This window comes from Trichomycterus rosablanca, chromosome 26 (genome assembly GCF_030014385.1).
Source record: "Trichomycterus rosablanca isolate fTriRos1 chromosome 26, fTriRos1.hap1, whole genome shotgun sequence".
Taxonomy (NCBI): Eukaryota; Metazoa; Chordata; class Actinopteri; order Siluriformes; family Trichomycteridae; genus Trichomycterus; species Trichomycterus rosablanca.
This window is the reverse complement of record NC_086013.1, coordinates 15,911,829-15,939,809: the sequence shown is the minus strand read 5'-3', so window position 1 is coordinate 15,939,809 and position 27,981 is coordinate 15,911,829. Positions and strand designations below refer to the sequence as shown.

At 44.9% G+C, this 27,981-nt stretch overlaps 1 protein-coding gene across 5 annotated transcripts; it reads right to left on the bottom strand.

Annotated features, from left to right (window-relative positions):
* Positions 1–188: 188 nt before the first annotated feature.
* znf618 (zinc finger protein 618) lies at positions 189–27,981 on the bottom strand. 5 transcript variants are annotated; one of them, XM_062988754.1, is made up of 14 exons: positions 27,922–27,981; positions 20,823–20,928; positions 16,859–17,123; positions 16,549–16,626; positions 15,722–15,769; positions 15,509–15,598; positions 14,503–14,574; positions 13,550–13,639; positions 13,323–13,406; positions 11,499–11,543; positions 11,148–11,225; positions 4,822–4,941; positions 4,362–4,436; positions 189–3,734 (listed from the first exon to the last, which is right to left on the bottom strand). In XM_062988754.1, the coding sequence occupies exons 3-14, from the start codon at positions 17,088–17,090 to the stop codon at positions 2,224–2,226; spliced, it is 2,523 nt and encodes an 840-aa protein (XP_062844824.1). In that variant the 5' UTR covers positions 17,091–17,123; positions 20,823–20,928; positions 27,922–27,981; the 3' UTR covers positions 189–2,223. The 5 variants fall into 5 exon arrangements, with proteins under 5 accessions (XP_062844824.1, XP_062844822.1, XP_062844825.1 ...); XM_062988752.1 differs by having other exon boundaries at positions 20,830–20,928; XM_062988755.1 differs by lacking the exon at positions 4,362–4,436 and having other exon boundaries at positions 20,830–20,928.

Sequence of the window (27,981 nt, the reverse complement as noted above, 5' to 3'; positions counted from 1 at the left end):
ACAGCATGATAGGGGGCTAAAAAAGTATGTAGAGAAACAGTTCTGTATTATTAAACTTATAAAACATATAAAATTTAATCTGTTAGTGTTTGTAAATAGAGATTTGATAGCTTTATGTATGTTCATGCATTGTGTGTTGAAGCTGTATTAGGATTAGAATAAACACTCAAATAAAACGAGGACGAACGTCAGTTTCAGTACATTTTATTCACACAGTACGATAGATTGTGAGGATGCTGCTCAGCGCTCTGAACTACTGAAACTCCGTGATGACTTAAACTTCTATTAACTATCTATATAGATATAAAAATAGTGTGCTAAAAAAGTATAAATTAGACCTACTGTTCAAACATGTCACACAACATTCATGAAGAAAAAAAACCTCAAATCTAAAAGCCTAAAAACGGTTCCTAAACAAGAGTACATGTCGTTTAAATATTGCAAACGTGAGGATGAACGTGAACGCCGTCGGGCTGTACAAGAGTCGCTTGTGATCCGCTACGTTCCCCGGGCCAAAAATAAACTTCGGATCTGCGACGGGTTCTATCAAAGTGTCCGAAGGTTGAGTATAGAAAAGGAGGTACGACGTTGGTGACTCCCACCGAAGCAGGTGCTCGACGGTGCCCTCTAGAGGCTATAAAACGGACGCGGGATGCCGAGTAATACGGTCTGTCCGTGTAATACAGTCGGAAATAAAAGCAGCCGAGTCTCAGAGACCAGAGTGAAGACCGAGGTACAGGTACGGACCATCAAACCAGGTCTGATGGGTACAAACCGCTGGAGGATTAGTACTAGAGCTTCACCCGATTTAGTTAAAACAGTCATTAAATCCAGTGCATGAAGGCCAGAACAAAACACAACATTAAAAAACCGCTGGACGCTGCCAGAAAACAACGTAGCTGCCTCGCCTCGCCTTTAAAACCGTTTTTATATCCCTGGGTGGAGTGAAACCAGCGTATTTATCATTCAGGGTGTGCATTTTTAGGTGAGGGACGTCTCATTTTGTCAGGATTTGTCAGGAAGTGTGAAAAATAAATTCCTCACCTCCCGACTGGTATTGAATGATCTCGGATCAATACAGGCTATTACACAAAATGAACTGCAGTACAAAAACACCGAACATTTGTTCCGTCCGCTTCATTTGAGCAACAAGTTATCATTCATTCAGATTCCTTTGAAATGAAAGCGAATTTCATACAACAATTAAACAAATTAAAACTGAGTATCTACAGGAACACTACGCTGTAATCTAAGTATCCAAAAAGCCAGCTAAAATTCCTCCACAGTGACGTGAAAGATTCATTTCAAATGATAATAGGTGTTCAATAACATCGTATTTTCACAACTAAAATTGCACAATGTGTTTTTGTACTGCGGTTCCTTTGTGCAAGACTTGATCTGAAACGACGCCACGTGACATCACGTAATAAAAAGGCAACAGAAACGACTTCGTCACGGCTTTGCAGCACCATCCACACTCAATAAATCTTTTATAATCTTTAGTTCCAACCACCAGTGTTTGTTCTACATGAATCTTATAGAAAGCCGGTCAAAATGCGGCCGCTACCAACTTGCTCCGGCCATGATCTCCCCAACAGACACGCAGCCAATTGTGAGTCTGTGTCGGCTGGTAGCAGAGCCGATATTGGAACTCTAGAGCCTGAGATCTCAGCACTGGTGGGCCTTCAGTCTCTTTATGAACTAGGTGAGAATCCGCTCTGGTACTAACAGTTTAGGGTTGTTCGGGGTTCGTTTTTCTCTGGCAGCTAGTAAAAACGCTAAATAAAATAAAAAGACACTTGACCGACACTTGTAATCCAAGCGGGATGACCGGACGACAAGACGACAAGGGCACCGGAATAAAAACAGTCTAGCCGATCCTGATCTGAATGAAACACTTCGTAGAGGAAAGTAAAGCATACAGTGTGTCCATGTTTTGGTTTAGATGATTCAAGCATTGGCAATAAAAGTACGTTTTTAAAAGTTCGAGGGTGTTTGCTACCCTTGACTAGGTTTGAGGTGTGTCGGCAATATCTAGTCCTTAAAGTATTGCTCCAAGCAGATGCCCAAAAAAGAACTCGACGTCTTCCCAACAAAGCTCTCAGTCTTAGTCAAGAACCCAAGAAGTCAACAACTCAGAGTCCAAACCAAAAATGTAAGTGAATGCTACAATTTTTTTTGTCTACACGAGGTCTGGACAGTCCGACTGGTGTGGCCCCCCGTTCAGGCGAAATTGCACTTGAGAAAAACAAGCTTGTTCATCTCTTCAGGAGTGACCTCTCGCTTCCGTTTCAGAGCGAAGGTCTGCTCGCAGATGCTGACGCATTCGCTCCGGACACCCATCGCGGGCACGGCCAAGAGCCAAAGCGCCAACCGGGACAACCTCGGGTATCTGTCCATGACTGAGCTCCAGTACTGAAACAGATCGCCCGTGGCTTGGAAGAGTGGTTCTCCCAGGTACTGAAACAGTTCCTTCCGGACCTGCGGATCTTCAGCGGAGCAAGACGGCCTGTCCAGGTTGATTTCCATGCGGCCTTTCTTGGGACCGGCCGGCCCGTCGCAGTCCCTCTCGTCTCCGGAGGTCCCGGACGAGCCTCCGCTCGGGTCCTTCATGCTGGCTGCCATTTCACACACCCTGGAGATGATCTCCTCGTGTTGGTATCCCGGAACTGGTCGGAGCTTGAGCTGCGGGTCAAGGATCATCGCAACCTGATGGACTCGCTCCACCTTGAAGTTTTCCTTCAGTGCCTCCAGAAAGTAGTGGCAAAGTTTGCTGCCAGCTCCTGCCTCTCCAGCCTTGGAGGTGAAAAGCTTCTCCAGGCGAAGGTAGACCGGCAGGACTTGCTGGATAGTCGGCCAGCGATCACCTCCCAGCTCCAGCAGAGCCTGGCGAAGCGGCGCCAACAGGGAAGCCAGCGTCCCAAGCAGGTGCTTGTTGAGGCCTTGGAGAAGCGGTGCGGTGCTCTTGCAAATGGCCTCAAAGTTTTCATGGACCTTGAGCAACGCCTCAGCCGACAAATCCCAGCAGGGCGGCGGTGGAGAAGCTTCTTCTGAGGATTTCTCACGGTTAAAGCTCGTCATCGAGGCGATGTCTCGACACGTCGCCAGAAGTTCACCGAGTTCATGAAGACCCCTGGCCTGCAGGCTACGCCGTCCGAGGACCGCCTGAACGGTGGCCGAAAGGGAGCATCCGGCACACCGCAGGCTGAGACTTGACCTGCCGCAGGTAGATAAAGCGGAAAGCCGCGGCTCGGTGATGTACACGGTACGAATTTCAGACATGACGAACTCTGAGAGAACATTCTGGACCCAGTGGTGAATATGTTCAGGAGTCTCCCGTAGAGTCGCCTCCTTAAGTCCCAGGACGTAGCGTCGTAGTCGGACACCCTCGACCTGATAGGCCGTTAGTATGTAGCAGGAATCCGGGCCTATAGTCTGTGAGTGGCAGGTCACGGCAATGCCCAGGGAAGAGTTTGACCCCAAGGCACAGGTGACCTTCACCTTGACCTGATTGTACATTCGAGGAAGCTGCTTGAGTGCCAAGGTGCTCATGTCTCCGAGGGCCTCGCGGATGGAGTAGGCACCGTGGCGGGAACCCGTATCGACCAGAGTCTGGGCAAGCTTGAGGAAGTCCTTGCTGCTGAGGGCGCCCAGAAGACCCAGATCCGTACACATCATGCGCAGGAGACGCTCGGCAACCTGCTGACGCTCCTTCTCCGGGAGCAACCGGTTCTCTGTGGTAAAACAGGACAGAATTCTGTTTAGATCAATGTTTTAGAATCAATATTTCAGATACAGTGGATTCAGGAAGTATTCAGACCCCTTGACTTTTAATATTGCGTATTTTTGCACATCTGGATTTAGGCAGTTTATTCCATCCGTCATGGCAGCTCTGGTTGAGTGTCAGGTCTCTCCACAGACCTTCAATAGGTCTTAAGTCTGCGCTGTCACTGGGACTCTCGAGGACACTCAGATATTTGCTCTAAAGCCACTTCAGAGTTGTTTTGGCTGTATGCTTGGGGTTGAAATACTCGAATCAGGGTTTAGTTTTTAAAATTAAACCAAAAACATTTTTTATCTAAATGAAAACTATAAATCTTGCATCAAAAAATGAAGTGAAACGAAGAAATAATCTGCTATTTTATTATGAATCATTATGTCAGCCGAGGGCCGCGAATGGTCCGAGATTCACCCTGGACAGCCCCTGGTCCATCACGAACAACACACTCGCAACTAGAAGCAACTTAAGGTAGTCCACGGGTGATCAATTGACCTTAATGGCATGGTTTAAGAGGCTGGGGAGACCAGCGTATGCAGAAGGAACCCCCACGCCGGTACGGTAGAACATGCCACAAAGTTACCTGAGGTGAGAATCGAACCTGGGTTCCTGGAGCTGGGCAGCTCCGACACTACATGCTTCTCCACCGTGCCTGAAACTACAATATATAGAAACTAAATACAAATGTAAACATAAAAAAACAACTTCATATCACTTACAATAACATAGATAATATAGACCGACTGACCACTTTATTAGGAACGACGGGTCAGTATTTAATTACACAACCGTTAAAAAGTGATCTAAATGCCTGTAATGGGTGATGGGTTTGAGAATAATAATAAAAAAAAATCATCCAGTGAATGGCAGTTCTGTATGCCGAAGGGTCATCTTGATGAGCGAGGTCAGTGGAGAATGACCAGACCAGTCAGAGCTGACAGATGTGGATGTGAACTTTTGATTTCTACTATATGTTTGTGGTGATCGAGGGGTTTGGGGGTTGAATACTTTGTTGTATATGACCAGGAACAGGCGGTACTTACGGAACGTAGGGACGTGGTTCCTCTGGGCAGGAGGGGGCGATTTCCACGTCTGCTCCTGAGGCGCCGGCGGCGCCGGGCTGGGTTTGGCCGCGTCCTCTTTAGTGTGATTCTCATTATCCGCTGAAACGACACAAACACGCTCGATATTACCCATTATGCAACTCTCCGCAAATGTTCCATCATAGAACGAAAAAAATCCCGTTTATGTCGGAGAGAACGCGGCACTGATGTTCAAATAATAACTTCACCAGCCCGAGGCGGTTCCACTCGTTTACGTTCCTGCTTTATTAAAGGTGTTATTTTGTGTTTAGGAGGGACGTGTCGTTTCCCTCAGGATAAAAAGCTGAAAGAACATGCACGGATTCGGGAGGTAAAAATATAAGGACCTTATAGATGTATTAGTTCTTAATATTGTTTATTAAACAAAAAAAGTTTAGTGTGTGTTTACTGTACGGCTCACAATCTCTCTCCTGCTTTGACCCTTTTTGACATTCACACACACACACACACACACACATACACCAATCAGCTATAACATTAAAACCACCTTGTTTCTACACTCACTGTCCATTTGATCAGCTCCACTTACCATATAGAAGCACTCTGTAGTTCTACAATTACTGACTGTAGTCCAAATGTTTCTCTGCATTCTTTGTTGGCCCCCTTTCATGCTGTTCTTCAATGGTCAGGACCCCCACAGGACCACCACAGAGCAGGTATTATTTAGGTGGTGGATGATTCTCAGCACTGCAGTGACACTGACATGGTGGTGGTGTGTTAGTGTGTGTTGTGCTGGTATGAGTGGATCAGACACAGCAGCGCTGCTGGAGTTTTTAAATACCGTGTCCACTCACTGTCCACTCTATTAGACACTCCTACCTAGTTGGTCCACCTTGTAGATGTAAAGTCAGAGATGATCGCTCATCTATTGCTGCTGTTTGAGTCGGTCATCTTCTGGACCTTCATCAGCGGTCACAGGACGCTGCCCACGGGGCGCTGTTGGCTGGATATTACTGGTTGGTGGACTATTCTCACTCCAGCAGCGCTGCTGTGTCTGATCCACTCATACCAGCACAACACACACCAACACACCAACACACCACCACCATGTCAGTGTCACTGCAGTGCTGAGAATGATCCACCACCTAAATAATACCTGCTCTGTGGTGGTCCTGTGAGGGTCCTGACCATTGAAGAACAGCATAAAAGGGGGCTAACAAAGAATGCAGAGAAACATTTGGACTACAGTCAGTAATTGTAGAACTACAGAGTGCTTCTATATGGTAAGTGGAGCTGATAAAATGGACAGTGAGTGTAGAAACAAGGTGGTTTTAATGTTATGGCTGATCAGTGTATACTGTCCACTGTGGGTGGTAATGCCTTCTATGATGTATTTCCGTGTGCACGCTCCCAAGCGTCTCTGAGGTGGCGCCGCCACCGTGACACTGCGGAGTCACATTATTATGACCGCTTCCTACATTCGACGACTGTAGCAGTGGTATGGTTTGTTGTGTTGTGTTTTCGTAGCATTCTCTGAGCCCATGCATCCATGTGGGAGGCACTCTTAAGCGATTTGGGTACGAATCCATCCGTGCAGATCACGTACACCCATACACGCTGGATTGTCTTCCTTGGGGCGGCTAGAGATGTCCCACATTGGTTGGAAGAGCATGACCAAGACTTCCAAGTACTCCCCAGACTTGAACCCAATTAGGCATCTATGGGACCGCCTCGATCGTCTCTATGGCTCTTCCATCACGCAGTGCAGTCAGCATGGCTCTAGATACCTGTGACAACCTACCAGGACCTGACTGAGTTCCTTCCAGTTCATCTAGCTGCTGTCTGTATCATCACAGGGCTTGGGTCTTTAAATTAATGACATACATTTATATAAACTCATATTATTTGCTAGTTCATAGTTATGATATGTGGATTTCTGGTTAGTATGAGCACATGCTTCAATTAAAACTACTGGTCTAGGATCGCTCAGGTGGCGCAGCGGTAAAGTACGCTAGCGCACCAGAGTTGGGTTTCTAGATGCATCGTATCGAAACTCAGCTCTACCTTTCCGACTGGGTTGGGCGGCAGTATGAACAACGTTTGGCTGTTGTTCAGGGGCTTAGAGGTAGAGTCGGAGCATAGGTCCTCATAACTGGTACGACTGCGGCCCCTGCTGGTTGACTGACGGCGCCTGCACAGGGCTGAGGAATAACATTGAGGGGGGTGTGACCCTCCGTGCGCAGTGTCTCTCGGTGTATGAACTCGGCTCGTGCAGGTGAAAAATGCAGGCTGTACTGATTGCGTGCCGGAGGGGGCGCAAGTCAGTTGAGTGGCGTCCTCAGTCAGCGGCAAAAGGGTCGAATCAGTATAGAGGACACAATCAGGGTAATTGGACACGATTAGAATGGGGATAAAAGTTGGGAGAAAAAAGATAATTAAAAAAATAAAAAAATAAATAAAACTACTGGTCTCAGACTTTTGGTCCCTCATGAGGCGAGAGAATAGAGAAGCTTTCAGACGGGGGTGCAAGACTTTGCAGCTTCGCTTTTAACCAACAGGTGGCGCCAAAGCTCAGCTAATTATTCACGTTAGGGAAAAGCTGATCAGTCTGGAGCAGGGGTGTCCATACTTTTGTGGCTTGAGATCTGCTATTTCAGTCGACAGGTCATCATGATCCACTTTTTAAAGTTTTAAAGTTGGCCTCATCACTTTGAAGCTTTTTTAAATGCGCTTCAGTTCCTTTAATGATACTCGGACCTTATTCTGATGATTTACACTGAATGGTATCGGTCAGGTTTACGTAGTCTGGACAGTAGCTGCTGATACCAAATCTCAAGCAGGCATTCAAGTGTTCATCAGTAAGGGTGGATCGATATTTACACTTCATTATTTTCATGTTGGAAAAGGCTGATTCACAAACGTTTCTTATGTTTGGATATTTTTCCTCAACCAGCAAGTTCCAAAATTGTCCAGCAGAGGCGCTTGACTTCATATAAATGTCAGATTGAGTGTTAAAATCTCTCGTCAGCTTCCTCCACGTATGAACGAAACCGAGTCTCTGCAGCGTTCTCCCCCGAATCGAAGCGTTTTTGGTTTCTTTGTGCTCGGTTGCGCCCTCATCTTCATAAACCGTGCAGGTTAGAAAAGGAAAAATGCAAAAATGGCACAGACTGGCTACTGATGAATCAAAACTTTGTAGATTAGCGGTGCTTTAGGCGGGCTGAGGCGTAGCTTTGGTAACAAACCGCAAATTAAAGAAACAGTGGCCGCATTTCATGTCAATCACGATGGATTGTTTGTCTGAATGAGGCGCGATCGACCAGCGTGCACTGCGTGGGATCTACGTATTGGGCACCCCTGGTCTGGACTATAGATATTAAATGTTTGCATGAACAGTAAGTCATAGAAGCTTAACGTGACTAGTATTTACTAGATTTTTTGTTTACTTGGTTCATTTTCATGTCGCGGAGGGTCCGTTGAAGTGCCAGGACGCCAATCCATCACTGAGCCTCAGCCATAGCCAATCATGACTGGCTTGGGCAAAAACTCAAGTATGACGGCAAATCAAAGTACGACTGCATAAACTGCTGTGAAACAAGTATTTTATATCCTTTTCCAAAAAAGTTAAGACGTAGCAGTCTGAACGCGTAACAGCCATCAATATCTATATAAGAAGTTTCTTCTCTACAGATTTAATTTAAACGCAGCTCGAGGCGAAATCCCAACATCCCCGGAAACGAGGATCGTACGTTTATGAAGTAATCCTGATCCGAAAGCTATTTTTATTTTAATCTGATTACTCGAACGCTGCGTTCACGTAGAATTTACGATCCAGTTCAACATGCAAATGGAATCAAATAGGCGTAAAAAGAAGCACAGCGGGAGGTACAGAGGTCGCGGCTGGTCTGAATGTATCTGAATCCTGAAGTATGTGGACACCCACACTTCACGTTTGCTCCAAAACAAAGGCTTTTTACTAGATTTTGAAACATGACTGTAGGGATTTACTTCCATTCAAGCAGGAGGGCATCAGTGAGGTCGGGCACTAAATGCCGGACGATTTGGCAGAGCCTAATTCATCAAAAACAGCAAGATGATTACGCTATAGCCACCGGTGTTTGCTCCCATCTTTGCTGCAAAGTTGCCCCCAAATATTTTGGAACACGACTGCAGGGATTTACTTCTATGCAAGCAGGAGGGCACTGGTGAGGTTGGGCAGTTTTTTTTTAGTTTTTTTATTGCCATTCCAGCTCAGTATGGCTATGTACATGGCATTTTAAGAGTGAATAAAAAAAAATAAAAAATAAAAAATACATAAAAAATAAAAGTGGTAGGTTTAATTTAATTAAAAATTGTTGTATTATATTTGATTTTTGATTTTTAGATGATTCAAGAAATTTAGTATTTTTTGTGGGTTGTTGTGTTGAAAAAGATCTTTCATGTTAGTGTCTTTGTAGTATATTTTCCTGCTATTGTCAATAGCTTGACATTCTGTCAATATATGTTTTATTGATAATTGTGTTTGACAGTACTGGCAATTTGGTGCCTCTTCCCTCAGTAGTAGGTGTCTGTGCGTCAGTGCTGAATGTCCTATACGGCATCTTGTTAGAACTGTTTGATCATGTCTTTTCGATGGATAACGAGTTGGGGTACTGTTAAGTTGTGGTCTTATTTCATAGAGTTTGTTTGCAGTGTTCGAATTATATAGAAGGCATCAGTGGGTGGAATATAACACCAGGTAATTTGTTTTTCAACAGCTTTTTTTGCCAGGTTATCTGCTTTTTCATTTCCTTGAATATCGCAGTTGCTGGGGATCCAGCAGTATGTGATGTAGACTCCGTGTTTTCTAAGATCTTTCTCTATGGCTCAGAGCTCCAGGATGACTGGATGATCTGTTTGTAGTGATGTCATTGCTTGTAGACAGGACTTTGAGTCTGAACATATTAAAAACAATTTGTGTGGGCTAATTTGAATATAGTTCATGGCTAGTAGAATGGCGTGGGCTGAGGTTGGCAGTAAACAGTGTAAAAAGAAGCACAGCGGGAGGTACAGAGGTCACGGCTGGTCTGAATGTGAACACGTTTGCTGGAACTGGAACATGAACCAGAACCCAGAGTTCCACTGGTTTCTTGCTCACCCTCTTGCGCTCACGTTTAGCTCAACTGTTAAACTGCATCTTCTACAGTCCAGGACCAGAAACGGTAAGAAAGGGAGAACATGCCAATGACTGATGACATCACATGCACTACTACAGACCTACGGTTAGGGTCAAAAGTTTACATACACCTGCATAACTGAACATTTGACTGATTCCTCCGTCAGTCAATAATAAGCACACACACTACTGGTGTCCACAGTCAAGCAAGCTTTACACTACTCCTGCATAGTTTGGAGGAGCTTCAGGATGCTGAATTCGGATCAAGGCTTCTTTCTTTCCCAGAACCACATAAAGCTGCAAAGCTTGCTTGACCGTGGACAGTGTCACACATGTTCCAGCAGCTTCTACTTCATGGCAGACCTGGTTTTAGTGGTCGCTGGATTACATCTGACCACACAGCAAAGGGTAACAGTCTGTTTCATGTGCTAGCCCTGATAATATGGGCACAGAGAAGTCCCAATCCTACATTAATCTTGTTAAACATCTTGCCTTTTATAGGTGTGCGTAAACTTTTGACTTCAGCCGTGTTGGAAATGCGATGAAGGCGAGGTCGTCCGGCTGAAACACTGGTGGCACAGCGTGGGCGGGATGGCATTCAGTAGACGTTAGGCATGCTTCAAAAAAATCCTGAAGTATGTGGACACCTACACTTCACATCCGTTCCAAAACGAATGGAACACGACTGCAGGGATTTACTTCCATTCGTGCATCAGTGAGGTCAGGCATTAAATGCTGGACGATACGGCCAAAAAAATTTGCTAAGATTATTATGCCATAGCCAGTGGTGTTTGCCCCCGCCTTTGCTGCAACATTGCCCCCAAATATTTTGGAACATGACTGTAGGGATTTACTTCCATTCAAGCAGGAGGGCAATGGTGAGATCGGGGAGCAAACAGCCCAGATCATTATGCTATATCCACCAGTCTCTTCGCACCACAGTGTTCAACCACAGCACTTTACCAGTATGTGCCAGCCTAGAGATGAACCGACCGAACCGTTGTTGCTCCTAGACATTTTCTCTGCGTTTCTAGTGCCAGCGTTTGCCTAAGAAGGTGGCACGGCTGCGCGCTAGACTTTCTGCACCCACGAGACGAAACTAGGAAGGGGTGTCCACATACTTTCGGCCATCTAGTGGATATCAGCGTGTTAGGAAGCGGGCGTGACTCACCGGCGTGCGACTGCATGTGCTCCATGAGGTTGCTGTAGAACTGGAACTGAATCCCGCAGGACCCGCACGTGTACGCCTCTAAAACACAAGGCCCACACAGTGATGCTAACGCTAACAGGCTAACACAGACGCTCTGAAATGGGGAAGGGGGGGAGGAAGGGAGGGGGGCGAAATGAGGGCGCTCGTGCTGGCGTTTCGAGAGGGGGTGGGTGGGTGGAGCCATGCACCGGATCGTACGGATAGGTGAGCGATACGCGCAGGTGGATGGCGAGAGTCTGATCACCGGCATGCAGGTGGACGCTGAAGTGAGGGAAACGAAGTACAGGAGATCATTTCTGAGCGGGTACTTACTCTGAGAGGGCGGGAACGAGGTGGGCACCATGGGGCTCGGAGTTTCTGCGGGAGAAATAAATATTTCATTTTATTATAAACAAAAAATACAAAAATCTACAGACTAGGCAGAATCTGGGTTCAGGACACAATCCGCCGACGGGTTGCTGGGCGGCCAGAACTCAAAGTGCCCATGCTAAACTGGACACGCAGGCATCAGGACTGGACATCAGAGCATTAAAAGAGGGTCGACTGATCCAACAAATCCCATTTTCTTTATCATTTACCCTCAGAATAGATTTTTCCACTGCTTCAGAGTCCAAACATGGCCTGCTTTACACCACTCCTACAAACTCTCTACATTGTAAATGATGGTTTTAGCTCAAACTGCAGCTTTGCTATCAGTTAGCCGGGCACCAGGCATCAGAACTGGACATCAGAGCATTAAAAGCGGGTCAAACCTGTTCAACAAATCCCATTTTTTGATCATTTACCCACAGAATAGATGTTTCATCGGCTTCAGAGTCCATACATGGGCTGCTTTACACCACTCACACAAACTCTCTTCATTGTAAATGATGGTTTTAGCTGGAATTGCTGCTCTATCATTCAGCTGGGCTCTTACGCAGACGTCTCTGTGTCTGAGGGAGGGCCGGCCGAACAGATCCCTTATTTCTGTTGCATGAAAAATCACCCACAGTGGGTATACAGACATCTGACCGGACATTAGATCATACAAAGCACAGAACAGATGTTTCCTCTGCTTCAGAGTCCAAACGTGGGCTGCTTTACACCACTTCCACAACCTCCCTTCATTGTAAACGATGGTTTTAGCTCAAACTGCAGCCTAATCAGTCAGCTGGGCGACTACACAGACGTGTAAAAATCGCGTTTCTTCATCATTTGCCCGCGGAATACATGGCACAAGGACGGCATCAAAGTACAGAAGCTGACAGATCTGCTGGTAACCTCTGGGTACCAGATACCACAAGCAATTCAGAGCTTCGTATTTTAAAAAAAAATCTTATTTTTAACACGACCTTTAAAAGCAGAAATGCGCTAATTCAAGTTTTTATTTCCTGCTTTCTCTCAGGAAGCGACAGACTCTTCTGATTTCCATTCCGTTTACTACGGCCCTCGTCGCTACTGATAACAACCATCATTTATTGGGATTTTAACGTCATGTTTTACACACGTTGGTTACATTCAGGACAGGAACGGTAGTTACTGGTTACACAAAATTCAGTTCAAGTTTAATATCAAACACAGTCATGGACAATTTTGTATTTTCAATTCACCTCACTTGCACGTCTTTGGACTGTGGGAGGAAACCGGAACACCCGGAGGAAACCCACATAGACACGGGGAAAACATGCAAACTCCACACAGAAAGGACCCCGGACCGGGGCGCCTGGGAATCAAACCTAGGACCTTCTTGCTGTGAGGCGACAGTGCTACCTGACCTCGGCCCCAGTCAGCAGCTGACCAACGGCAGTGTTCAGCCATACAAATTCTGTCCTATTTTTACTGAATGGGCACAAATTGTTGAAGCTTAAGTGATCACACAGAGGTCACCCTGTTTTAACAGGAATCGTTTTAGAAATGGGACAACCTACAAACTCATGGTCAGGTGTCCATAAATTCCTGATCAATCACGTCCAGTTTTCATGTTAATGAAGTGGCTGAGTGTTTCCGCCTTGCACCCTGTGTGTTTCGGGGTGACCCGGTGACCCCTCAGCAGAAAAAAACGGTCAGGACCTCCATCTATCCTCATGCGTTTTACCCTGGAGTCTCTAAATTCCTCAGATTCTCACTAGTGCACAGAGTAACACAGCGGGGACTCACCGCTCGATTCCTGAGAGCTGTTGGCGTCCCCGCGACTCGACTGCACCGGCGTTTTTTGGTCCATTTTCAATCCGAAGGAGCTTTCTGTTGAGCAAAAACCAACAAACGGATTCGTTCCTGTAACAGGGCGTCCAACAAGCTCGCGGCCCGAATACGTGTCTCTACGTGTGTGTGTGTGTGTGTGTGTGTGTGGGGACGTTTGAGAGAGTGTGAGGATGAAATCTTACTCAGCGGAGTGTGAAGCGCCACGTGTTCCTGATAGGGGTTGAAATACTTGTATTGTTTCCCGCAGAACTCGCACGTGTAGCTCCCGGTTTCTGCAGAAAGGAAAACACGAAGAGCCGCGTCAGACAACGTCAGGCGTCAGTTGAACACACACATAAAGGCTTGATGTTTACCACATCCACGAATCTGTGCTGGGACACGGGCGGCACTGTCCCCAGTCAATCGAGCTTTACATCGCCTTAAGTCTAACCGGCTGGCGCGTGATATACATACATAGAGCTTTTGCTCTTCGTTAAAATACGGACTGTGTGGGAAAAACCCGTAATGAAATACCAGAGACTGGATTATAAGTAGAAAAGAGTCTCACATGGAGACTCTGTGCATGTGATAAGAGGGTAAGAAAATAATCACACATATAGTCCCATCTGTGACCCTGGAAGACAGTGGGAGATTCCATCGTTAGCAGAGATTTCCTAGCTAGAAAAAACAACTGATCTAAAAGAGCTTTCCAGTAACATCCCATTGTAGCAGTATTCTTGGAATATTGGAATATGACTACTGGGAATAATGCCCTAAATATATCTACACATTCCAAGTGAATGAAAATTTTTCTCCCTCAGGACTCAAGTGGGGGCTCTAACATTGCAGGTTCAACTCTCAGCCCTGCTAAAGACCGGCTGGGTGCCTACTGGCTAGTCCGAGGGAGGGCCGTAAGGATTCCTTACATCTGCTGCAATTACGACCTCTGCTGGCTCATCGATGGAGCTGCACAGAGACGGGGGATAATGGGGATCAGTGCGTGACTCTCCGTGCGCGATACGGATCTCCATATGAACCCGCTTTACGCAGGCGCTACGGAACATGCGTCAGAAAGGACGAGGTTTAGCTAATCCCTCAGCGGGTGGGTCATTTTGAGCGTGTGGTCCTTACGTTTCTGAACTTCATGCACTCTTACTTGGTCCGATTTTCTGATAGGTCTCAGTCTCCTCCTTTGGTTCTTCCACAGGAATCACATGATCATAGGGGTCTAGAGGAGAAAACAGAAACAAGGGGCATTAAAATATGACAGATTACATCTCTCAGCCCTGAAACACTTCACATTACTCATTTTTAGTTTGTCGGCTCCCAATTTAGCGTAGCCGATTAGTCTTTCGCTGCCAGGGACCCCGGTCGTGTCCAAAGAGGATATATTTGCCCGACACAGACTGCCTCTGACATGTTCACAGTCGCCTGACTCCTTCTTATTCATCCATACTTAGATGGATTTGAGCATGAGGTCGGTCTCGCACATGGAGAGTCACACGCTGACCTCCACGTTCTTCCACTTCTGTACAGGCGCACACAGCGTCGAAGACCCCGCCCATTTTTGGTGTGGTCTTTTTCCACCCGTCTGCTGTAGGCACTGCCAATTGTGCTCGCTAAGGGGCACCCAGCCGACTGGCGAGTTCAGAATCTAGCAGCCACACAGACACAATCAGGCGTGTTTGAGGGAGGGAAGGTCGGACAGGGTCTCATCCCTTTACCGCTGCTTTATGCGATCTCCAGAAGTCGCTGCAGGTTCCGTACGGTCGGAGCTGTCTGGACGGCATGTTATGCATGAGGTCCTAATGTTTTGGCTCATCAGTGTGTGTGTGTGTGTGTGTGAATATATATGTAGATATATATGTGTGTGCATTTATAAAATAATGAGTAAAAAATGTAAATCTGTGCAGCACATCCCACACAAGCGCAGAGCCGAAAAAGAGCTCCAGGCGAATCAAAAGTCGTTTATCAAATCGTACCATCAGACGAATCTAAAGATCTAAATCTGCTACGATCTCTGCATCAGCATATCTACGTGCTTCTCTTGTTCTACCCTATATAAAGCTCTTCTGTCTTCGTCCTTCCTCAATAGAGGTTCTTCGCCTGCGGAAGGTTTTTACAGACCTGTATAAACGCGTATATAAAAACACAGAACTCACCGTCGACGGCGTGCAGCTCTCTGTGCTCCTGGAAGCAGCTGTAGTACTTGTACTTCTTCCCACATATATCACACGTGTAGCGGAACGAATCTGAATCAGGTCACGGCAAAACACACGGGAGAACAGAATCAGAATCAGAATCAGGCTACCGGGCACTACATCATCTTTAAAGTGTTAAATAAATGCAAAAATGTTAGTACAAACAGTACGTACTGTTAGGGCCGTGAGGTGCCGGATCTGGGGGTAATGCACCCTCCGACTCTACAAGACAAGAAGGAGGTGGTTATTTATTTATTTTAGGTGAGGAACCGTCGTGTCTGCAGGTCAAAAGTTACACACAGGCTTGTACAGAATGTTACAATTTGACGATAATTTCTGCAGCTGACCCCCTCCTGAAAGGACCCCTGGTGCTTTTCAGTCCGATGATGTTAAACCGGGTGGAAAAGTACAGCGCTTTTGTTTCAAGGGACACACATTTTGTCTGTGATTTTTACCGCGACCCAGGCAACACAAACACTGCATAAAATAGTGGCAATCTGGTCTCAATGTGGCTTACAAAATGCAACGTAAAGCCTCCACCAGGGGGCATTTGGGTACAAGTTTATTTCTTCATTGTGCCTGTTAAAAATTGATGTTTTCATTATTATTGTTTTTTCCCTTTTTTGGCTCAAACCTTGATGTAGTGGGTAGTGCCATCATCTTCAGCAAGAAGGGCATGGGTTTAATACCCCCGACCAGCATCCAGGGTCCTTTCTGTGCAAAGTTTGTGGGTTTCTTCCGGGCACTCCGGTTTCCACCCACAGTCCAAAGACATGCAGTCAGGTTAAGTGGAGGTACTAAAATCACCCTGTGTGTGTGTGTGTGTGTGTGTACAAGACTGCGAGGACGTACGTGTCTTTCACAAGCGTATTTAAACTTTTGCTTTCAAACAGGCAGAACCATGAACATTCAAACACGTTCCACAATCAAAAATTACAAATATTTTTAGCATTAGCATCAGAAGTGGCTCTGTTTGTCGTGGACGTCCGGTGTTCCCGTACCTCTGTGAGCGCGGACGTGGGTCTGGAAGCAGTTGTAATATTTGTACTTCTTCCCACAAACCCGACACACGTAGGATCCTGTAACACACAAAACACAGCATGATGCTTTTATATCTATAGGCCTTTATATCTTCATATCTTCGTAATACTGTACCTAAAAAAATTTAACTACATGAGGAATCACAACACCAAGATCTTAAGAGAGAACCAGATATCTTCCTCCGAGTCTCTCTCACACACACACACACACACACACACACACACACACACACACACACACACACACACACACCAGATCTTAAAGATTCACCTTGAGTTTGGGAATTGCGAGGGCTGCCGATGACCACGCAGATCTCGGCGGGCAGGCTGCCATCGCTCTCTTTCCCGTTGCTGGAGGTGCTGGTGGGCGTGCGCTGAGGTTCCAGCTTCACGTGGCACGCGGCGGACTTGGGCGACGCGGCAGGTACGACCTGGACCTTGAGCTTCTCGGCGGGGGGGTCGGCCTTCTTCAGGCTCACGGCGGGCGCGTCCTGAGTGCTCATCGCTCCGCTGGTGATCGGCCACGGCTACCGAGGCTTGAAGAGGAGAGGAACACGGGGTGAATATATAGAAATGATATAGAAATAATTCATGGTAACTGCTGGTTACACTAAATTTGCAGGGACGCTATATGACCAAAAGTATTTGGACACCTGACCACGAGCTTGTCTTGAGGAAGTACACCGATCAGGCATAAAATTAAAACCACCTCCTTGCTTCTACACTCACTGTCCATTTTATCAGCTCCACTTACCATATAGAAGCACTTTGAAGTTCTACAATTACTGACTGTAGTCCATCTGTTTCTCTACATGCTTTTTAGCCTGATTTCACCCTGTTCTTCAATAATCAGGACATGGTAGTGGTGTGTTAGTGTGTGTTGTGCTGGTATGAGTGGATCAGACACAGCAGCGCTGCTGGAGTTTTTAAACACCTTACTGTGACTGCTGGACTGAGAATAGTCCACCAACCAAAAATATCCAGCCAACAGCGCCCCGTGGGCAGCGTGCCGTGACCACTGATGAAGATCTCAAAGATGACCGACTCAAACAGCAGCAATAGATGAGCGATCGTCTCTGACTTTACATCTACAAGGTGGACCAACTAGGTAGGAGTGTCTAATAGAGTGGACAGTGAGTGGACACGGTATTTTAAAACTCCAGCAGCACTGCTGTGTCTGATCCTCTCATACCAGCACCAGCTCACGCCCTCCGAATCCCACATTCGAGTAGACAGACGGACCGTAGCGGGAACGTTTCACTAAACCGGCGACAGCTCGCGATTCTTAACACCTCGATGAGGAAATTACGGGTTGTGAATTTCCGCCGCGCCCGGTCTCTCTCGAACCGCGCCGCTCCGGCGTAGAGGAAACGGCCGAAATAGCAACCGAGCCGTCAGCCTAAATTTCACAGGGAGCAGATATTTCAGTGATTTGACCCATTTTGAGCTGGACGAGACGAGATAGTCTTTTTTTTTCTTCTCCCTACATAGATTTTAAAACATTTAAAAAAAAAAAAGCAGTTCAGCGCTGAGTCGAGCAGAATTGCTCATTTCAAAACAGAAGACAAACAGGGAATTAGATTTTTCTCTCTTTCGAGCTGTATCTGTAGCTCTGGATGGAAATATTAAGTCTATGTAAGTCTTGCTGCTCCATTTTTACCGGCACCAGAAATCATTCGCAGTCCCGCATTCAATTACCCGAGCCGCGTCCTCGTCTCCGGACGACAATTTAAAAAAAGCAATAACGTAAAAATATATTGGAAGGGGAATTTTTTTTCCATTAACCGAGACGGGTATAGAAAAAAAAAAAAAAAGAAGAACGTAAAATGTCAGGTCTTAAAATTCCATCCAAACGAGTGAGCAATGCATCAGGGTCCTCTTTCAATTTATATGCTAATGCGAGCCCGAATTAAAATTTAATAACCGGGACCTATTGAAACGCAGACTTAAATTAGATGAAAATAAATCCTGAAAGAGGCTCTAAAATTAGAAATTCAGCACGACTGCAGATGCTGAGCTTCTGACACGCTGAGATCTTCATTTGATACGAATCAATCTGATTTACTGCTGTTTATTAGTTATTTAATCAAGAGTTTATTTATTTATTTAGTTGTGCTTTCACCGTGGTTATATTTATTTAATCAATCAGTGTTTACGAAAAAGAGCTGTTTAAAAACAAAACAAAATAGAATTAATTTTTCTTTTTCTATTTTATTTATGCATTTTCTCTCATTTATTCCCAATTTAGCGTAGTCAATCTGTCTTCCACTGCTGGAGGATCCCTGACTGCAGTCGAGGTGGGTATATTGCAGCTCACACCTCCTCCGACCCGCGAGCAGCCCTTAGCGCCCCACCCACAAAGAACCGTGTGTGCTGCAGGCACTGCCAATTATGCCCGCAGGATGGCGCCCAGCCGACCGGTGGCAAAGCCAAGTTTCAAACCTAGGAGTGCAGAATCTCGGCGCTGGTGTGCTCCAGAATATCCCGCTGCACCATCTGGGTGCCAGAAATAGAATTAATTTTTAAAAATAGAATTACTTTTAGTGCAACCCTGCTTCTCAATCTGGGGTAACAATGGAGTACAGCAAAAAAGATTCAGAGATTTATATACACTTTTGCACAAAGTACATGGAACGGTTGTCCCTGCCAAGGTTGGGAAGACCAGCCAAGCTGTCATCTTTTGCTTAGGATAAAAATCTCAAGAGGTGATTGAATAAATGAACGATTCCTCCTTCCTCCACCCCATATTTGATTCAGCACAGTTTTTACACTGGATGCCGTTTCTGGCACAACCCTCCTATGTATCTGGGCTGGTGACCACCACTGAGAGCGCATACGTGTTAAAAGGAAACGTAGCATCACAGCATCTCTTCCCTCTGCACATTTCCTCCCTCTCACCCGGGAGTTTAACTGAGGGCCGGTCCAAACACGCCTGCTTTAACCTGAAACCCGTCAGGATTATAATGAATTCTCTCGGCACGCTGCTCATCCAGAAAGCACGCCGACCATCCAATTAAATTTCCTCTTAATTCAAGCATCACAAGGAGGGAAAAAAAGCTGAATGTTGGAATCTAACGGCAGCGCAGGATCAGTGTCGCTAAGAGCGCGTTACAGCAGGTCAGCGGAGCGGCTATAAACACACACTGGCTCTACACAGGGGGGTTCTATTCCACAGCGAACGTCCACTGTACATTTACACGTTTGACTTTTTAAATCTGCATAGATAGACAGGCAGACAGATGGATGCACAGACAGACATATAGACAGAGAGACAGACAAATAGATAGATAGATAGATAGATAGATAGATAGATAGATAGATAGATATTCAAACAGATAGACAGACAATAAGACAGACAGATATATTGACAGATAGACACAGAGAATCTCTCTAGACAGACAAATATATATATATAGAGAGAGAGAGAGACAGACAGAACGACAGACTGAAAGATAGATATAGACAGACAGACAGACAGATAGAGATAGACAGACAGATACACATTCAAACAGATAGACAGACAATCAGACAGACAGGTAGATATATAGACATATAGACAGATAGACACAGATAGACAGACAAATATATATATATATATATATATAGAGAGAGAGACAGACAGAAAGATAGACAGACAGACAGACAGGCAGGCAGGCAGGCAGACAGACAGATAGACAGACAGATAGACAGATGTACAACCCAAGTTTTAAACTGCTGTCTGAGAGGCTGCCAACCATCCAGATACAAATTTCATTTCAATGCCAGTTGACACCTCAGGTTATCTTCCAGACCTTGGTTAAGAGAACACTGCTCCACGTCCTTTTAATAGCTGCACACAAACTAGGCTAATTCACACGCGCTTTAGTCCATCAGAATTATTAATGATGATTTAGAAAAGTAAGATTTCAGATAAAGCAGGATGTTTTCCAATCGTTTAGCCACATAGGAGGGAAATGGGGGCAAAAAAAATCTTACATAAACTGTATATTAAATTGAAATAGCAAATTCACTTCTCTGCTTTACTTTACCAAGGGTCACAAACTGCCGGTCACATGACGTTAGTTTTTTACGCGTGACATATTCAAACTCGACCCTCTTATACAAAACAGGAAAAGCAAATTCAGAGTGAAAACAGTCGAGAGTCCTGAACGCTGGAACAATGGGTTTTGAATAACTGCAGTCGTTATAGTCACGTACAGTAAATGCAAACGAACACACGAGCGCAGAACGTGTACCTCGTACCTCGTGGAGTCCGGAGCGCTGTGGTCAGTGATCGCTCGCTTCGTTCCTCTCCCTCCTCTTGTTATCTTCTCTCTGGATCGGTTCAGTCGAGAGTGAGATCTGAAAAACAAACAAAAAAAAGAAGTCGGCATGTTAAAACGAGCCGTTCTTTTTCTCCGTCGCCCCTCGTAGTCGAGCGACGCGGACGCTAAATCCAGCGGGAAATTACAGGCCTGCTCTGGAATCTTCGCTCAGAAAATCGCTGAATTTATTTCTGAATGCAGTGGAACGGAGGGGGAGGGAGGTGCGAGCCGACGGTTTTAATATTTCAGTGCAAATTCTATTCTTAGCCAGAGGAAAACGGAGCAGGAACGAGGTCCCGTCCACACCGATTCGGGTAATTTTTGAACCTGTATTACTCCTGCGCTATTTTTAAATCGGGCCTGGCTCTCGACTGACATTCCAATTCAGCTCAAGGGTTTTCAGAAGGGCTGAGGTCAGGGCTCTGTGCACCACTACATCATGATGATGAACTAATAATGATCTAAGGCAGATGGACAAATGTGTACACTTTTTATTGCATGGTAGGGCCGGGATTCAAACCCACAACCTTGTGACTGAAAAAAGCTTCACCCACTAAGCCTGGGTTTTTAAAACCATAGTTCACGAGCCAAAAAAATGTATTGCAGACAAAAATAATAATAATTTAATAAAAATGAACTTGTACACGGACGCCCCCTTGTGGAGACTTTACGTTACACCTTGTAAACCACAGTGGGACCAGATTGCCACCGTTTTGTTTCGATGCATTGTTTGTGTTGCCTGGGTCGCGATAAAAATCATGGACAAAATGCAGGTCACTTGAAACAAACTGGAAAGAACCCTTATCTAGGCGACCACTGTTCCTTATACACATTACCAATGGATGCGTCTAAAACCCCTGACCTTTATAATAAGGATCGTCCACATACTTCATACACCCACTCATCCAATAAACCTCCGATGATGACTATAGGACCAGCACCAACAATGTGCATGGCAATGCTGATTATCCACCCATCTACACTCTATATGGTCAAAAGTATTTGGACACCTGACCATGAGCTTGTTGGCTGACCTCTGTGTGATCTTTCCACCTAGAACAACTCTTCTGAGAAGGTTTCTAACAAGAATAAGTGTTTGAACGTCTGTGGGAATTTGTGCCCATTCAATCAAAAGAGCACTGTATGGTCAGGCACTGATGTTGGTCTAGACAGCCTCAGTTGACGTTCCAGTTCATTCCAGAGCTGTTCAGTGGGTCAGTGGGTGAGGGCTCCGTGCAGCCAAATGGAGATTCTTATGCTGGAACCAAGTCATGCCTAAACAGGTAAGGGTCTTCCCTAAACTGTTGCTGCAAGGTTGGAAGCATATTATGATTTATTACACCTGTTAGCAAATGTTGTAGCTGAAAGAAGTGACTTCAAACATTCAGAAGGGGTGTCCCAATAGTTTAACAAATCAAAGTCTAAAATGTTTCCAGCTCCTCACCAGGTCCTGATGTCCTTAAGCGAAAACAAATCATCACAGGTAGATAAAACAGCATCATGCATCATGATACTCTTAGAAAACCAAGCTAAGATTAGCTGACTCGCCACGTTCCATTACTGATCCCTCCAGAAATAAAAGCAAAAGTGGCAAAGCATGAGGAGACGTAAAGGGAAAAGTGCATCATCATCATCATCATCCTCATCTATTTAATAGAGTTACCCCACTTAGCATCTATAACGGCCTACAACCTTGTGTGAAGATTTTAAAGCATGTAGGTGCAGATTTGTGCCCATTCAGCCAAAAGACAATCATGGAGTTGATTTTAGATGAGAAGTCCTGGTCCGTAAATTCATCCCAATTCAAATTCGATGTGGTGGAGGTCAGGGTTGGACCTCCTGTACACCAAACTCACCAACTCACCAAACCAAACCGGGGATACATCTATTCATCTTTAAAAAGACGAAGTGTCCACATACTTTTGGCCATGTTGTCAATCTGTAATACACTTGGGCTGTTTCTTTAATCTGTCTGACCACCACTGATATGAGATGGACTGTACTCAAAGTCAGACCACAAAAGCTGCCGGACTGGGCGATGTACGTGGCCAAGCGCTTGAATGAACGTTCTCACCAACATCTGTAACATCTCTTCGACCACGGTGCTTCAATGCCGCTGCCCATCATCGCTGGGTCAAAGAAGTCTTCATGAGAAGCCATCATGAAGAATCAAGCATTATCCTCACCGAACCCCCTGCGGTTGGCTATCATCCTATCTCCACCAGCCTCCACCTGGCCCTGATTCATCTAAACACTTCCCTCTATAACTGAATCCTGGACCTCTCGACCGGAGAACCTCGGGAACAGCGTCTCCAAGATCCCCAAGGTCTGCGTGCTCAGTTCACGCTCCTGATTTACAACCGCTGCAAAGTCCAGCTCGAATTACACGGTCAACTCTGCTGATCACACTACCATGGTGGGTCTCATCAGCAGGAACGACCGGTCAGCAAACACAGAGGAGAAAAAACAATCCTGCCTTATAAGGTACCAAACCTGAGAGACGGTTGACGTTAGAAGAGCGTGTTGTGATCGTTTAGCCGTGGAGATCGTCTCGAGTACCAAGTAGGGAGTACCACATTGCGGAGAACCTCACCAGCTCCTCCAAATCAAACCTAGTTCATCACTTGAAGCCCAGATAACCAAAATGAAGATGTTATTCTGGACAAATCATAAAAAGAACCAGTTACCTGGGAAAAAAACAATTACACTTGGAAAAGTTAAAGGTAAACGAGGAAGAGGACGGCACAGAGGCCGAAAGACTTGAAGAGAAGACAGGATGCTCTGGAGAAACACTATTCTGAGTAACATATACAACATGACCACTTTTACTTCACTGTTTCTTTATTAGTGCTTTTAAAAGAGATGCCTGGAACCAGGAACTGAAACCACCTGCCTAATATTTCACAGGTTCCTCTCATGCTGCTGAAACAGACCCCTGCCCGTCCTCCTTTTTTGGCCTTTGTTTCCTTCTTGGCACCTTTCTCCCCATAGAACTATAGAACCTATAGATCACTCCTCTGCACATGCTCAAACCGACTCAATCTGACCTCCCTAACTTCGTCTCTTTCTTCATACTGTCCATCCAGACGAGAACCTCAGCATCTTCGTCTCGGCCACCTCCAGCTCTGCCCGCATCCTAGTCCTACGACACAGCCACAGCCACTGTCCTGTAGACTTTCCCTTTTCACTTCTCGCCACCCAAAACACGCAGAAAGGAGTGCTGGGTAAATGTCAAAAATTGAAATGTAAATATCACCGAGCCCCAGAGCCCCGGAGCATTCAGGAAACGTCCATCATGAGCGTTTTTCAGAACTCAAATCCTGACGTCCAGTTAGTTCAGTAGTTTATTGTAATAGTTTTTGTTGACTGTGACCTATAGGCAACGAGTTTCAGTTCATACTTAATTCTGGAAAAGCAGTAGAGGAAGTGCGTAGTTCGATTTTGCACAGCTTTTAAATTCCAGGAACATAAAAAGACAAAAACTAAAACAGCGACTACAGACCAGCGGGTCGTTCATCGTTCGGTGTCTCTAATAAACTGTTAGATTTCTTTTTTTTTTACACAGTGAGTCTCAGACAGAAAAGGAACTACTTTATGAGGCTGGTATTAATGCAGTGGACATGCAGATCTAACATTAGTATTCATAACACAAGCCAGCGTTTCTGTATTAGCCAATAAATCTCACTCGGTAATTCCGGTATTAAGGAGGCGGCATTTAAACTCGGGGTGAATCGTAAAATGTCTCCCTGCCTGTAAAAACTCTGCGACACGCTTCAGGAAGAACGGAGATTCAAAAAGTGAATCAGAACAATTAAGAAAAATGAAATTTGGGGGGAAATCATTTGAATTGGCATCAACGTCTATGAACCATTTCTTCATTTATATGTAAAAAAATACAGATATCTTGTGGTTATATACAACAGTTAAGTACACAGTAATAAAATATTTCTACAGTTTCTACAGAACAGTAGTTCTACAGTTGAAGTACTGGACTAGTAATCAGAAGGAGGCTAGTTCAAGCCCCACCACAGTAAATTTGCCACTATTGGACTCCTGAGCAAGGTCCTCAACCCTTAACTGCTTGGATTATATTTAGCTACAACTATAGGTCGCTTTGAATAAATATACAGTAATACTATCACATCCTAGCAGTGGTAGCATAGTAGTTAAGGTACTAAGGACCAGAAGGTTGCTGGTTCAATCCCAACCACCCCCAAGTTGCCACTGTTGGGCCCAAAAGCAAGGCCCTCAACCCTCAATTGCTTGAATTATATTTAACATATGCTAAATGGCATAAATGTAAATATACAGTAATACTATCACATCTGGGCAGTGGTAGCTCAGTGGTTAAGGTGCTGGACTAGAAGGTGAATCAGAAGGTTGCTGGTTCAAATCCCTAACCAACAGAGGATCTACTCCGGCTCGAACCGTAGATCATTTTACACCTAGAGATGAACGATGGGGACCATCAAAGTGCCCACGCTACCACCTGTCACCACTAATGGGAACACACACATTGGAACTGGACACTGGTGCAATGGCAGGTCAGCTTGTCCAGCAAATCCTGTTTCGGGAAGATCAGGTGGACGTCCGATGATCTTTCACCTCGTAATGTACAGAAACTGGTGGACCTGCTGGTAACGACCTGGTCCCAGATGCCACAGGACTCGTGGAATTCACGTGTCAGCAGGTCAGAGCTGTTTTGACTGCTGATGAGGTGTGCGCCATTTCATTTTAAATATTAATAGTAAAATATTAAATGTCTTTCTGCAACCTGCTAGACGTCGCTATTGGTGGGAAGATTTTACACAACATGTAGAATCACGGTACAAGCCAAAGAGCTTCTTAAGTTTTCACTTGAATCTATACTTCACTTGAAGCTATAAAACCACAACAAACATCCACAATCAACCATCTACAAGTAAAAGCTTCACAGAACCACAAACTGTCCCTGGAGACCAATAAACTGGAGACCAACTAAGACTAACGTTAATCAGTTGAAGGACGACCTAAAAACAGCAGGAACAAGTGTCACACAGTAAACAAAACAACAAACCCCACCACAATCGTCTCTGTTCCTGCACAACATGCAAAACTTCATCAGTAAAACAAGGTGCAAATCAATGGATTGCAATAATTCAGCTCATTGTCATCAGTGAAGTACGGTGATGGGAGCATCGTCATATCGAAGCTGCTTCTCCACAAACATGGAATACAGACCAATACAGATCAATTTAATCTTACCAGTCAAAACAACCATAATCTAGATGTTTCAACAAGGTACCAACAGCAAATACAGAAGCAAAGGTAAAGGTGCGTGCCAGGCCCAGCAAATCTACTGACCTTCATCACAAATTTAAACCACAATGCTGCACCTAAGGTGTCTCAAAACTGTAAATACCAGCAGCTGCTTTGCAACTAGTACTAATATTATCTTGTGGTGTTTAAATACTTCTTCCTGGACATAAAATGGAACAAAACTGATCACACGGTGTGTGTGTTTGTGTGAATACTTTACTGTGTTCAAAAACATGAACAAAGTTATAATTAATAAAAGAAACAATCATGAAACCATAAGCTAGCTATGAAAGCCTAAGATCTATCTGTTGTCTGGTTTTACTGGGAAACACTGGGCACAAGGCAGGAACACCCTGGACAGGGCGCCAAACCATAGCAGGACTTGGACGCCAATCAGAACCCAGCTAGCACGATAGACCGTGCCACCCCGGCACCCATGCAGTCAAATGTACAGACATTTTCCTTTAGAATAACAATACAGACCATAAAGCTCGGTTAAATTGGTTTACATCGCAAAATACATTTAAAAAATAAACAAAATGGTAAACGTGCACTATAGGGGGCAGATTTACTGCAGTTTGTTTATTATTATGGTGCAAAATGTATAACAGTATAAAAATACAAAAGCTTCTATATCAAATTAAACTCCATGAAGCCAAAAGAAAATAAAAATCATAAATTATTAAGAAGACGTGTTTCTGTAGGTGCGGCTGCAACGTGCTTAAAATGTCAGGAGGAAAATAAATGCACACAATTTATCTGTGCACACAACAAATATCCAGAGCACTTTTACTTTCCGCAACAATTATAAAACTGTTGTTAAAATAGTTTTTTTTTAAAAACATAAATCACATAAATTCATCTGTCTAAGTATGAATTCTCTTTCCCACAAGATCTGCAAACAAACTACATACTAAAGCAGGCAAAAGCTACACCCGATCAGGTTGGCATCATGGCACAAAATGCATCTTGTTATTTTAATTCCGTGCAGTTCTCTAAAACGTCAGAAAGAAATGCAGGTAAACTCGACGTACTGGCTCAGAACAAAACAAGCATTAATGCTGATTCACCTCATTTTAATGAGAAAAAACAGAAACTAATCATAAAACTGGTGCTAATGTGGGTGCACTTCCATCCACAGCAGATATAAACTGGGCAGAACTGGGAATTAAAGGTTTAAACACGATCCAAGTGCGAGAGCAGAAATCTTCAGAATTGCTATGAAATTAATTGTAATTTTTCTTAATTTCAGGAAACATTCTGACCACAGGGGGCGCTAATTTTTCAACGAAATGAAAACGACATTTACAATGTAACAAAAATCCGCAAAACGAATCGTTTCCCCAAGTGCGCAAAGACTCCGAGGCGCGTCTGTTATAATAACGCGGATTAATAAAGAATCCGAGCGCGAACACAGAAATGCGGATTTATTCGGCGAATAAAAGCACAATTCGCAAGAAAAATTCGCCAAATATGGCCGCTGCGCCTTCTTTTCAGTGTGCACTGCCATTACAGCTCACAGTCTGCACACAACATTTGCGGGAAAAAAAAACAGAAAAACAAAACGAAACAAAAACGCAACTTCAGCTCGGACGCGCAAAGACGCGACAGCGTGCGTATCGGTGCGATTGATTCAAAGTAAAGAAAATAAACATCTGGTGCAAACTTGCGGCACAAAACAAGTCTCACATTCAGGTCAGAATTGCAAAAGAAGCTGAAGTTGTGATCTTACCCTGCAAAGCATCAGACGAGCCAAATCCAGGTGAATGAAAGACTCCGATGCGCGCAAAAG